Source organism: Neopsephotus bourkii, unplaced genomic scaffold (assembly GCF_033783945.1).
Source record: "Neopsephotus bourkii isolate Nb327-2 ecotype Australia unplaced genomic scaffold, CSIRO-AGI_Nbou_v1 NB_318, whole genome shotgun sequence".
Taxonomy (NCBI): Eukaryota; Metazoa; Chordata; class Aves; order Psittaciformes; family Psittacidae; genus Neopsephotus; species Neopsephotus bourkii.
This window is the reverse complement of record NW_026900826.1, coordinates 2,983,450-2,997,045: the sequence shown is the minus strand read 5'-3', so window position 1 is coordinate 2,997,045 and position 13,596 is coordinate 2,983,450. Positions and strand designations below refer to the sequence as shown.

Here is a 13,596-nt window from a genome sequence, read left to right as displayed (position 1 = left end):
TAACTAAAGGTTTTATATCATTAGTGATTTCTGGCATGCTGGTAAACCCATGTTGGATTTGGCAAAACCTATTGATTGTTGGCAAAAGTGCATGTGAACATGGAATGATTATTTGATAAATGCAACAGTTATTATAAAACTGGAGTTATCAAATGGCCTCAACTATCTGACTTGTTGGACTATGTGAAGAATGCATAAGTTTTACTGAATAACTAAAAGTGAAATTGGACAACTAATTAATAACCAGTATATACAATACAAATTAGCTTACTAAATGCTGATCATTTAAATAAGTCTTTTATTTCCAATGTCATAGCACCAATTGGTGAAGACAAAGCTTTATATTCATGCTTCCTGGCATACCTTGAGAAGGCATTAAAGTTCAGACTATATTTTAGAATAAATCTCACCTGTTAATGTGACTATCACTATTGTACTAGGTAATACAAAAGCTTATGGGAAGATGTTCATATGTTTTACTTCCACCAAGTATAAGCAGAAAAATCTAATCATGCTCTTGATAGCCAAACTTTAAGCAGAGTGTTAAAAAAATAATTGTTCAAAGCCTTGCCTGGGTTTTTTAAAAAGAAAGCTTTCGAACCTGGGCATGTACTTGCTAATGTTACGCCATGAAAATCCTGTCACTGCTCGAGGATGCGCCAAATAAACAAATGCGAAGTTGACAACCCCTGAGCTTTTTTTCTTTTCTTCATTCTCTTGGGGCAGAAGAGATGACTTCCAACCAGTCATAGGATACCAAACCTTTAGGAGGCAGTCATTCTAGGTAAAGCAATAAAAAAATATGGGGTTAGCTAGCTATAATTAAAAATATCACAAAAATAAAGTCCCAAATAATAAAGAAACTGCTGTTCTGGTACTATTTGCACTTTTCCAGACAACCCATTTCTGAGACCACTTATTTCATTGATGATCCTCCCGGAATAAGCTACAGGACTGAAGAAACATTCTGCTGGCAATATTCCATTCCTATAAGGACTTTTCTTGCAGTCCAGTTGGCCCCCTATTTTTCTCTTGGTTCACTGTGTATTTTCTGCTTAGCACATATGCATGCTTTAAAATGCCATGTCCATCTCCCTCCAAAGACAGAACCCAGAAATAGGCTGCTACTAGCACTACAATATTAAGCTCATTAATAGTTTCTCCACTGAGACAACTAATGTTGGTTGACATGCACAGGAAGCCTGACTTTCATGGAAATCACTGTACCTACTGAGTACAGGCACAGAGTGGAGGAGCAGATGCATATTACAACCTTACCCTCCACCATCACAGCCTAAGCTACCTTCCTGGTTTAAATGGTTGGGCACCACTGATGTAATTATTGAAACAGAAGTGAAATGCTGAAACAGCAATACTATTAATGCTGTTAAGTGAGACTGGAGTATGACTATACTGATGTGAGCTAAGGACCACATTAATAATATGGCTACAGTAACTGTACACAGCTGGATGCCACATCCCTGGATATAAGGACTTGCTGCTGGAATGGTGATACAGAATAAAATAAAGACATGAATGAGAAACCTCAGGGTGTGGATATGAGATGGTATTTCCTAACAAGCACCAAAAAATACGCTATCTGACTACACTCTGCAAGGAGGAAGTCTGACAGGCAGCCCTGTTAGGAATTATGATCAGGGCTGTGTATCTATCTCACGAAACAACTAACATGTCCTACAGACAGAAAATTCTGGAACCATCTGCCTCATCTAATTTGCCAAATATTTAGCTACATAAAAGTATATTCATGGGAAATACAGAACAAAGCAAATTTTTTATAGTTTTCTAACCACAATGATTCTATATGTAGTAATTATTAAGGAGTTGAAAGTAAGAGTTTAGTCATAAAACAACATGGCTCATGATTCAGTTGTCCTCTTTAGTAAGTGTAGGAAAACAAAGCTTCTTAAAATTCATCTAATTGTTCAACTAACATTAAGTGCAAGCAACAAATGCTTACCTAACCAAATTTGAAAACCAAAGGGAATCACTCAAATGAGAGGTTGACAATAAAGAGAATTATTGATTGAAAACTTAGCTTGAATAGCAATTTGACAAAAAATACTGCAAACTGAAATGGAAGTCAAGAACTGATAACTGAACCCACAATTCACTAAACAGAAAATCTTTTCTAATTTGAGCACTGAGCTGTACATATTATCAGTTCAAAAGGTATCTTTCTGTTAAACAAATAAAAACCATTGCAAACACTTATTCAATTATTCTTTTTTTGTCCTTACTTTCCCAGCTGTTGCGAAGTATTCACCATCAGGAGACCATGCCATCAAATGTACTGATACTGCAGTCCTAAAGAATAGAAGAATAACGTTTTAAATTGTAAGTAAAGTCTATTTATTCCACAGTATTATTCCATATATATTCAGTTGATTAAATATTACTGTTCATTACTTAAATGAAATGTATTAACGTTTTATAGTTGTTGCTTTAAGCATGTTTTAGAAATGGCAGAATCATAAGAAGTATTTTCTACAATGAAACAAAATAATTAGTATTTTCAAAACTTTACAGAAAAACAGCCCATAAAATACACTGTTTTAAGTATGGCAAGCCTAGGCTACATCCAATGACATCACAGAAGTGAAATTTGTCCCACCTACTCCTCTACTCCCAGTGAAGACAAATCATAGGAAGAAATGAAAGCGAAGGTCATCTAGATAATTTGTGATATTATTTGTCTGTGACTACAGCTTAAGGTTCTGCTACCCGAAAGACGAAAGTAGCCTATACAGTGCTTTGTGGGCACAAAATGTAAAATGGCTTATAAAAAGTCAAGAGAAAACAGGTTTATAGGCAACTGCTTCCCAAGTCTGCTTGTATATTTATAGAAATGGCTGATCATGAAGTACTTCCGTAACACGGACCTCAAATAGAACTGGGCAAGAAGTTTCAGGACCCTCTGGCTAACATTCAAAAAGCAGCTCTCATCTTTATCAGTGTAGCATATCTGCCTGCTACTGCTCCTCTGTTCAGCCTTATCCAATATCTCAACACTACTTTCGAAGAAAACAGCGACAATTTTGATACACTGCCAGTGCTACCGTCTGGGTAAGCCTTTGACTAGCTGGTGATAGGTCACTTGCAAAAGTGAGGAATTTTTATTTGGAATAACTTACGTCATTTGGATTTTTATGATATTTTAAGCTGATTTAAAAGCACATTTTAAAATATGGTTTTGGAAAGAAGATACAGTTGATAAATGAGGTGGCACTGCAATTTGTCTTAAAATAAAAATTATCTTACTCACTTGCACTGCCAGACACATTTCCAGTCATTTAGAACTGGAAGAACTTTATCATCTTTGACCTGATTGTCAGGATCATCATCATCATCTTCTTCTAGAATGTCACTAGATGGAGGAGCCCACAATTGCAAAAAGTCAGTTGCTGTCAGCAGCCTGTTACCTGAAAGTGAGTAATAGCAAAGCTGTGAAGGCAAGATGATGCACGTATATTGAAAGATTAAGCCTGTCATCGTGTTTTGCTGAGAATTATTCAAAACAGGTTGAAACCTCAACTTTATTAAGTCAGTTTTAAATATGATAGGGTATTCAATCATATTATACAGCTGTTTTTATTAAAACATTTTGAATTTATAATATGTTTTAAGAAAGAACATCACTGGGGTTTTTTTGTGACTTCAAATGATAAATCATATTAAATAATCAACATTACATATCAAATACACATCTTATAAAAATCTGTGTCCGTGTACACTGCTGATTTTAATTGTGATAAAATTATGTCTACATGATTAACTATGGTAATTCAAATCACTTAACAACACTGTGATTCCCAAACTAAGATCTTGCATAAGAGATTCAAGCACTTGGCACAGCATCTTCACAAATGTTAAATGTAGCCTCGCATTTTATGCAACCCTGCCTAAGAACAGATAATCTAAAATTTCCATATTCATGTTCTCACTTTACTACAATAACAACAGTTTGTATACAAGGTCTCCTAACTACAAATGTTGAACAAATACTTCACAAACTTCGTATTACCTTGAGGATCCCATGCCAGGTTATAAGTCATGGAACTGAGGAAGAATTGCCCAGTTTTAAGCCACTGACACTTTAGTTGCTGTGGTTTAAAAACAATAAAGGATTAATTCTCTCATAAACAGCAAAATACAAAGGTATTGGTATTTCATTCTTTCCCTATGAAACTGGTACTAAGCCTGTTGCAAAAAATATTCCGGACTCTGTGGCAGATGGCTGAATCTAGTTTTAATAATTTCTTTAATTGTTTTATAAAAATTAAAAGGCTCTATGCATCACACCAGGACCTGTCACAGATATAAATATGTATGTAGATTACTTTAGCTAGGTCATATGTTTATAACAGTATACAGGATGTCAGTATAGATAGAACAAAGATTGTGAAACCTGATTGAGAATCACATAATAGGGTTGGGAAGGACCTTAAGATAATCTAGTTCCACCCCCCCTGCCATGGGCAGGGGGACCTCACACTAGACCATGTCGTCCAAGACTCTGTCCAACCTGGCCTTGAACACTGACAGGAATGGAGCATTTACCATACCAAGAACATACTTAATGCTTGAGTGCTCAGCTATGGCTGTGCAGTTAATACGAGCCTGGATACATATATACAAGTCTAAGTCATATTTCTGTACCACATATCTGACAATCTCTTCAAGCTATAGAATCACAAATGTGTCACTGTGTCATTCTAGTATAAGATTCAAGAACAAGACGTTATTGTGAGCTTAGCAGATGTGCAGACCCCAGTTTGATTCACGCAGTGGAAGACTCTGCACATCCATTTTACTATGGATGATGAAAAATGTTTATCCATTAGTCTTTTGTATGGCAATGTAATTTAATAACTGGAAGAGAGACTTTTGCCTCTTCTAAGAGCCTAAACCAAATTATAGTCATGAAATACATACTTACACTATTTCTTTTATGAGAATTTATACCAAGTGGTTCAAAAATGCAAACAGCATTCCCATATGATGCTGCAATCTGGAAAGAAAAAAGTAATACTGAAGACTCAAACTGTAAGGTTAGGAGATAAGTATAACCACTCCTCAGTATTCCAAAAAAGCTAAAGAACTTCCAGTACCTCTTCTATGTGTCATTGTTCAAGAAAAATGAAATCAATCCAAATGTCATTAATTATGTTATATGTCTACTTTTTTAAGGAAATTGTGAAATACATCCTTCTGAACAAGCCCATCTTTAAGATTTTAACTGAGTAGGGAAGATACTTTGTTCAGTGGGATAAACACTGTCAGATCTAATACATTCTTCTAGGGTAACTACTGTTAATGCATAAGGGAAAGCTGATGCCTCTACTACTTCTGCTCACGTTCTGTCTACTTCACAGCTTCATAATAAATGAATTATTAGTGACTGGGTCTCTGTGTTCCCAGATTCCATTCTGTACCACTGAACAATAATTATGAGAAATGGGAAGAAATGTAATTCTATTTTGACTACTTAAGTATGTTTTGAGGGAGATAAATGGTAAACGGAAAAACTGAAGAACTTGCACCACTGAACCCCCCAATTTCTTTTACCCACTTATTTCACAGAAACCACCCTACACAAAATGGGAATCTATCTGGTCAGGTTGCTAATACTTATGTGCTTATGAGTACTTTTGACTATCTTTAAAAATCCTTTTCCTTCCTTAAAAGATTCTTAAAAGACTCTCAGTTCTTCCCATTCAGGACCTGGTTTCCTCAATACAGAAATTGTGTAAAAGTTTCAAAATATTTATTATGAGATCTTATTTCCTCTTCAGGGCAGGGGAAGGAGGCTGCAACAACACACTCCTACAAAAAACAACAGACCTTGAGTTCAGAGTCCTGAATGCAGAACCATCCAGGGGGTCATGACGATCTTGCAGGGGACACCTGTGCAGCTGGAATCTCTCTTCCAGTCCTACTGGGACTGCCTGGCTGCCATGAAAGGTGCCTTGCCAGCTAAACCTACCCAAACCCTAACTAGGGCTTTCTCAATACTGCAACTAACTTTTAACTAGCTAATATTAGTATGCAGTGACAACTGACAAACAAAATTTGCTCAGTGCATTACCATAACTTATAAGTTTTTCCCAGTAACATGAACTGTCTCTTTATCATTATTAGGGATTAAAAATAAAACCACATAGCCAGGCAAGGGCCCTCGCAGTTGTAACTGCTCATACTGTAAGTGCTCATACTGAAAAATAAAGTATTTTTAATTCATTACTTTGGAGGACAGAAACACCCACTCACACATATGTGTGTATATATGTATACATGAATATTTATCTGTATATTCTCCAGCTAGATGAAAGTATACAATAGTGGAAACAGTAACAACCATTTCAGTACTATTGCAGGTCTATACGTATTTCCACATTTTGTAAGACCTTTATTGCAGGTCCTGGAAAGGAATAAACCCCATTGGTACAAAATGCCTACCCTCTCCCTCCCTACCCCCCCCACAAAAAACCAACCCAACACGCATACTATTAAATTGAAACAATTCTCTGAGTAACACAAGCCTCAAAGTGTTACTCAAAGTTACAGATCAGTAAAATAACATTTGCCATGAAATTAAGTCATTAACAACATTAATGTATTATATTGCTGTTTATTTCATTTAGAGTATTCCATTAAAAAAAACCCAAAACTATAGAAATTTATTAAAATCCTTACCCTGCCTTGCTGCTGGGAGCACTCCACACAACTGACCTGGATATTTCCATGTTTTGCACCAGGAATAATTTGTACACATTCAAAGTCATCTGCCAGAATAACAATATCACAACCAGAGCCATATGCCTGAAATATTTGAAAAAGAAATACAATTAAAAAATTAATTTAAAAAACTGAGCGCACATTGGACAAGTTTGAGAGCTCTGTGAAAATCTCCATTGAAACAAGATGTTATTATGTAGCAGGTTTATCCTGACCAATTCAGTAGCACTGGAAAAACAAGCAACAAGTAGCAAAGGAGGCCTTAAATCTTCCAGGGCTTAAATCACAGAAAAGAAAACCAGTACAAAACCTTAACAAAAAAAGCCTCCAACTTACTCTAGGACTCAAGCTCTGTTTGTACTTTTCATACATTCATTTTGTGGAGGTTTGTTTTTTTCCCCCAGGTTTTAGTTGTTTGGCTTTTTTAATCCCCTCCAATTCTTGATGCCTCTTAGAGCAAGGCAGCCAAGAGTCTGCTATTCAGGTGGACTAACTGGATTTGCATATAAATTTCTTAAATATGTGTGCCCCCACTTTATATTTTTTTTTTTAAGAATAAGTTATAGAACAACGAAAGCTTGCAGCTATTGGGAGAATAAATTGCATATATCTGCCTGCCAACCTTCACCTGTCCTAGTGTGTCAGAGTATTCTAAAAAGTTAATCACTCTAGATGATCTGTTCCAGACTCCCACATTCAGGCAGAGAAATCCTCTCTAGCATCTGCCTACCAATAAGCCTTTCTAAAGTAAACATTTATAGCTACAATTCTCTTTCCTTAAAGTAAGTTTTCCACTGATTCCAATACAGTAGGCAGAAATTTTACAAGGGATGAATTAAGCAGAGGGTGCAAGTCCTCGACAGTCAATTTCAGATGGTACAAAATTACTCTGGCATTTTAACTTGTCCCCTCTGCTTCTTTCACAGGTGAATTTCCAAATTCCTGAGTCCTAGCCCTCTCCTTTAAACTTTAAAATCAGTTTAAAGGCTACCTGTATTAATTTTTAGAAGTGTATGAGAAGTTGTATTTCGATAGATTTACAGGATCAATGCCCATTGATGTGTACATGAATAGAATAGTGCAAGATGGAACTAGAATGCACAATTTAGGTCTCATGAGCTTCTATGTCTGCTTCTAATACCCCTGGGAAGGAGCAACAAGTGAGAAAGTCTGACGAAAAAGGTTTAACTTAGTTAAAGTACAGTCACTGCTAAAACCAAGAAAGGAACAGCAATAAAAGCAATGAAGCAGAAACTCAGGCCTCAGAAATTAACACACAATACAATTGCACACAGAAATGAAAACTGTTCAAAACATAGATTGTCTAAAAGATTTCCAAAGTCATCTCATAAAAACAAAGTGAAAGAGTGTTGTCTGAGTCCTCAAGCTCCCAGCCCTTGTTCTGGAAAGGTCTGAGGAACTGATACTAGAGTTATTCAGTGTAAGCAGAAGAAGGGAAAAAAACCCAGCTGCTGTTAGAGGGAGATCATCTATGTAACAGAATATCCTAGCTCTCTGATGATTGGGCTATGCAATTATTAGATCCAACTGGAAGGGAATCAGTTGTTATTAAAATGGAATAGGATTATTTCCAGAAAGTAAGAAAAAGAAAAAATGGGATTGTGGCATTGAACAGAAAGTCTTTTCGTTTTCTTGTTTTCTGATCTTTTCACTATTGGAATTTGTTGCAAAACAAACTCCACCAGTGGCATGGAGTGCTGGACAGGCCAGCAAAGGTACACAAGTACAGAGGAAAATGATGGAGACCAGGATCTCAATGTCCATAAGCAGACAGAAAAATAAAAGCAGGTCTTCTTGTTCCAATAACTTATTCAGAATGTTAATGTTCAAAAGCAATTGATTCTCCCATTTATTTCAAAGGATGAACAATTAAAACAGCACAGGACTGAAAGACCTTTTTTTTCAACAGTTTGTCTCATAACTACTAATATAAATCTACTAAAAGACATGATTTAAATTGTTACCTAATAGAGTAAAAAAAGGTACAGATCCACTTCAAGCAAGGTCTTAAACCTTTCTGATACCCTAGCTTTTCACTGTCAGTTTTGATAACTTGACCGTCAAATTTCAAACTAAACTAAACATAATTTACCTCTAGTTTCAATCCTGTTAGCAGGAGATAGGGACGTGTGTCTCAGAAACAACACAGGCAAAGACTTCTCAACTTTAACTGGCTTATGCTTACTATTCTCAAACATGCATGCTTTTATGTGTGGGTATAGTTAATAACACATGAATCAGAAAATACCCAATTATGTCTGTTGACTCTGTGAGGCAAAACAATTCAATGTCTTCCTTTTAAAACATTTTAGTTTCCCTCCTGTCCTTTATATGTACTTTGTATTACAGTGACAAAGCAGTATATTTTTTTCTGACTAATTATACTATTTAGCACATGTTTACAAAGTTAAGTAAAAAATATGGTTGTGATGTAAAATGCGGTTTACAGTAGTTTGGTTTTTTTTTCTTCTTAAAGAATCATCGAGATGCAGAGATCTCTTTCCTGAGGGTACTTTTATTACTGTCATCCATATCCCTCCTACTCTTTGCCTGTGTTTGGCACTGCACCAACAAGTGACTCAGCACACCTAAGTGTCATGCCAGCAGAGAGGATCCAGTCTGTTAGGGAGCTTAGTCGGAACACATTTCCAACAGCAGGGTATCAGCCTTCAGCAAGTGCTGTCTCTTGGTTCTGAGGTAATTTTCTCAGTGTAGATACTTATTCTGAGACTGTGTCTCATTTCTTGACAGTATATTAAAGTATATTTACCTTAAACTTTAAATTTACTTTAAGAAGTACATTTATTATAACCTTTGAGAAAGGGTGCCCCCTCATTTTAATATGCCCACTTTTTCACATTTATAGTCTCTAAATTTCTCAAAACAAAAAATATCAATATACTTTCATGTACTGGAAGATATTTCTGTATATGTCTAAAAACAAGTTTTCCATTTGATTACTTTTACGAAGCTTTTCTTACATACTCAATATATTGAACATGTTTATACTTGAACAGAACACATTTATATTAAATCCTCTTTTCATTTTGTCCTTTCACTCCTTAAGCTGGTAATGCAGCAAAAGCACCCTACAGTGGCAAAAACCAGGGAAGTGTCATAATATTTAACATCATTACTTCCTTTTACGGATTCAGCTGAAAACATCTTCCGGAAGATCATTCATGCCACTACACATATCTCCTGCCAGAAATAACAGTGGCCACAGTACTTGTGGCAGCAATCTGCATAGCCTGATGAAAGGAATGGAAAATCAGTAAGCTATACAAAAAGGGAAGATCACAAATAAGATGCTCAGATACTGTTATGGATGAGAGCAGCATCGAGTTCTTAAATAAACAGAATTATACGCAGTCACTGAATGAAACAATTGCAGTAAAAACCATCCACATGGAGTATCTGCCAAACTCCATTTCTAATGTCACTGATAACTTCTAAGAGAAAATTAAATGGAGCTGCAAAACAGCCAGAATGCAAGGATGACTTGCAGGATCCACACGCAACTAATAAGCTGTAGTGTGCCAATGTCTGCTCTAACTCAAAAATCTGGGACCACTAAAATGAACAACAAAGCTCTAATTGAATGCAGGAGCACCAGATGGAAGTAGGACATTGTGTCCTAAGAGTTTATGCTATATCCTCAATTTTCAAATAATACAGAAGCAGCATTTGTATCTCTCTTTTTCAGCTGCCCATATTTTCTGGTTTGGTTGTCTAATTTTAATGTTGAACACTGGAACAAACAGACAGGGCAACGATCATTCCTTCACATTCTCAGCTTGTTTTTCTCTTTATATATTTTTCACTGTGTATACACACACACACACACACACACACACATATACATACACACACACTTACAGAAAGATTCTTCTCCTTCTATAACCTGCAATTTCTTGGTGTAAATGAAATAGACCAGATGTCTTCAAGCTCCAATGTGTGCTGTCTGGGGTACCGAGGCACTTCAAGAAGGTAAATGATGTGGAGGGAACAAAATCAGCCCACAGTGGTATTTAAAAAAACCTCAGAAATTAATAAATATCTATAATTACATAAATTAATCAAAATACGTATTAAAACCTGCATTAAAGCATGCGTTGTCCTTATAGTACTCCTCCAGTGTAACAACACTTTAAGTTTCTGGCTATGGATAGTAAATGTAATATGCAGAAAGTCCTTCACTTTCCTACCTGTGATGAAGACAACTGAATTCTGAAATGTTTCCATACTCTCATAACTGATACAACATTTACACTTGCCCCCTCCCATGGCTAAGTACAATTACACACATTAATGCAAACTGGTAAAAAAACCCCAACAAAACCAACCCAACCCACTACTAGGTTGTGGCCTGTAGAACACTTCCCTAAATTGACATTCAAGACAAATTCATGATGAAACACTTTACAATATGCTTACACACAGACTACAGAGAAAAGGGAACATAGTAAGGATTCAGATGTTAAGTGTCTGTAATCCAGTTCACATAAACATGACACAGTGGAGAACATACAGATAGAGGTGATCCTGCCCCTCCATCATTCTGCTCTCATGAGACCCCAGTGGGAACACTGTGTGCAGTTCTGGTGTCCCCAGCATAAGAAGGGCATGGAGCTGTTGGAGCAAGTCCAGAGGAGGCCACAGGGATGACAAGGGGCTGAAGCACTTCCTGTAGGAAGACAGACTGAGAAAGTTGGGGCTGTTCAGCCTGGAGAAGAGAAGCTGTGTAGTGAACTCATAGCAGCCTTCCAGTATCTGAAGGGGGCCTACAAGGATGCTTCAGAAGGACTCTTCATCAGGGATTGTAGCGATAGGACAAGAGGTAATGGGTTTAAATTTAAATAGAGGAAGTTCAGGTTAGATATATAGAAGAAGTTATTTACTGTGAGGGTGTCCTGGGTTCAGCAGAAGCAGTCATTTTTCTCCTTCTTGGTAGCTGGTGCAGTGCTGTGTTTTGACTTTCAGGCTGGGAACAGAGCTGATAACAATGATGTTTTGGTTTGGCCAAGGACTTTGTGAGCCTCATGCTCTGCCAGGGAGGAGGGGACGCCAGGAGGAAGCAGAGACAGGATACCTGACTCAAATGGACCAAGAGGTATTCCATAACCACAGCATGTCATGCCCTGGATGTAACTGGGAGTGACCTGGAAGGGTGAGAGACTGCAGGGTTGGAGGAAATATCGGTTGGTGCTTGGGTGGGCTGGGGGGGCGAGTTATCGGTCGGCTGGTGCTGAGGTGTTGTACTCTCTTCCCTTGTTATTTCGTTTATCATTATTATTACTGGTGGTAGCAGAGGATGGTTTCAATCCATCGACCTCTGGGTTATGGGTCCAGCACGCTGCTACTGCTGAACCCAGGACAGAGGGTGATGAGGCACTGGAATGGATTGCCCAAAGAAGTCGTGAATGCCCCATCCAAGGCAGTGTTCAAGGCCAGGGTGGACAGAGCCTTAGGTGACATGGTCTAGTTTGAGGCAACCCTGCCCATGGCAGGGGGTTTGGAACTAGATGATCTTAAAGTCCCTCCCAACTGCAATCATTCTACGATTCTATGTACAGGTGTATATATATAAGTATAATAGATAAATGACAAGGATCTACAAATAAGGGTTTTAATAAGTATTTTTTCAAGAAGGATGAAGTAGAGGAGAACCCTACACAGCAGAAGAAACCTATTCTTACTCACTGTATTTTGTGGACATAATGCTTTGGATGAAGAATTTGCTGTTTTCAATTACAATAACAGCTTCTGAAATGCATTACACGCAGGTCCAGGCCAAGTGTTAGTACTGGCATGGAAGCTGCCACGAAGCTTGTCCTTTTTAAAGCTGAAAGAAAAGGTTACCCTTCTATCAGCAAAGTTCTTCTGTAAAGGTACGTCTAAAATCCAACATTCTGATTTTTCATCAGTGTTTAGCATTCCATATTTACCTTTTACAAGGGGCAAGTATTCATTAATCTTCTGTTTGTGGGAGCTTGGAATTTTTATATTTATAGGATCTAGCCTGCAGATAACTGCCATATTTATGGATTTTTTTTTATTATTATTTTTTCAAACCTAGATTGACCTTAGAAACAGCTACATATTCTGTTCAGAGTTTCAGGGGGAGGGAAAACCAACCCTGAGCTTGGACAAAGGGCAGAAGTCATTCAAACAGAATCAGAACAGCTCATCGTCTTTATCTGAAAACACCTTACTCCACATCACAGAAAGTCAGACTGGTCACATACGTCCCACTTGGATTTAAGGTCAGTGACTGGAAGCAGCTCAACATAAAACAGCTGCTTAACAACAAGAGCTAAGCAAAATCAACTGTGATTTGAGAAAAGCAGTTTACTACCTCTAAAAAGTTGTTAGCTGCCAGTTAGACTATGAGGTTCAAACAAGATACCCTTTCTGTCTAGGCAGGGTCTGCTGTGAGGCCCTTCTGTATAAAGCTCAACTCTGACCTTTTGTAAACTCGCTTGTGAAACACAGTTAACAATATTTACTGAAAAGAGAACATGAAGTAACAGCAAGTTGAGTAGTGCACAGGATTATTACCAGAACTTCTTTCATTTAGTACTTAAACCCTTATTATGCAGTGTCCTTCCTGGAGCTCAGATGAGGGGAGGCTGAAGAGACTGCTTGGTAGAGCATAACACTGTGAAGCTATTTTTCTTCTAACTGCCCTTCAAACCTTTTTTTCCCTGTGTACTTCCTTCCCTACTAGACTGGGCACAATACAGCTATAACATCCACAAGCCAGTTTATTAACCAAACATTTCTATGCCTCACCCCTTATTTGGGAAATGCTTG

General features: G+C 37.4%; 1 protein-coding gene across 2 annotated transcripts in view; it reads right to left on the bottom strand.

Annotated features, from left to right (window-relative positions):
* DMXL2 (Dmx like 2) overlaps window positions 1-13,596 on the bottom strand; it is a 52,604-nt gene that overhangs the window by 36,140 nt on the left and 2,868 nt on the right. For both annotated transcript variants that reach the window (XM_061347393.1, XM_061347394.1), the window contains exons 2-7: window positions 6,718-6,843; window positions 4,961-5,032; window positions 4,046-4,124; window positions 3,287-3,443; window positions 2,262-2,328; window positions 602-780 (exon numbers count right to left, since the gene is read on the bottom strand). In XM_061347393.1, the coding sequence (XP_061203377.1) occupies window positions 602-780; window positions 2,262-2,328; window positions 3,287-3,443; window positions 4,046-4,124; window positions 4,961-5,032; window positions 6,718-6,843 (680 nt within the window). The remainder of the gene's footprint in view (window positions 1-601; window positions 781-2,261; window positions 2,329-3,286; window positions 3,444-4,045; window positions 4,125-4,960; window positions 5,033-6,717; window positions 6,844-13,596) is intronic.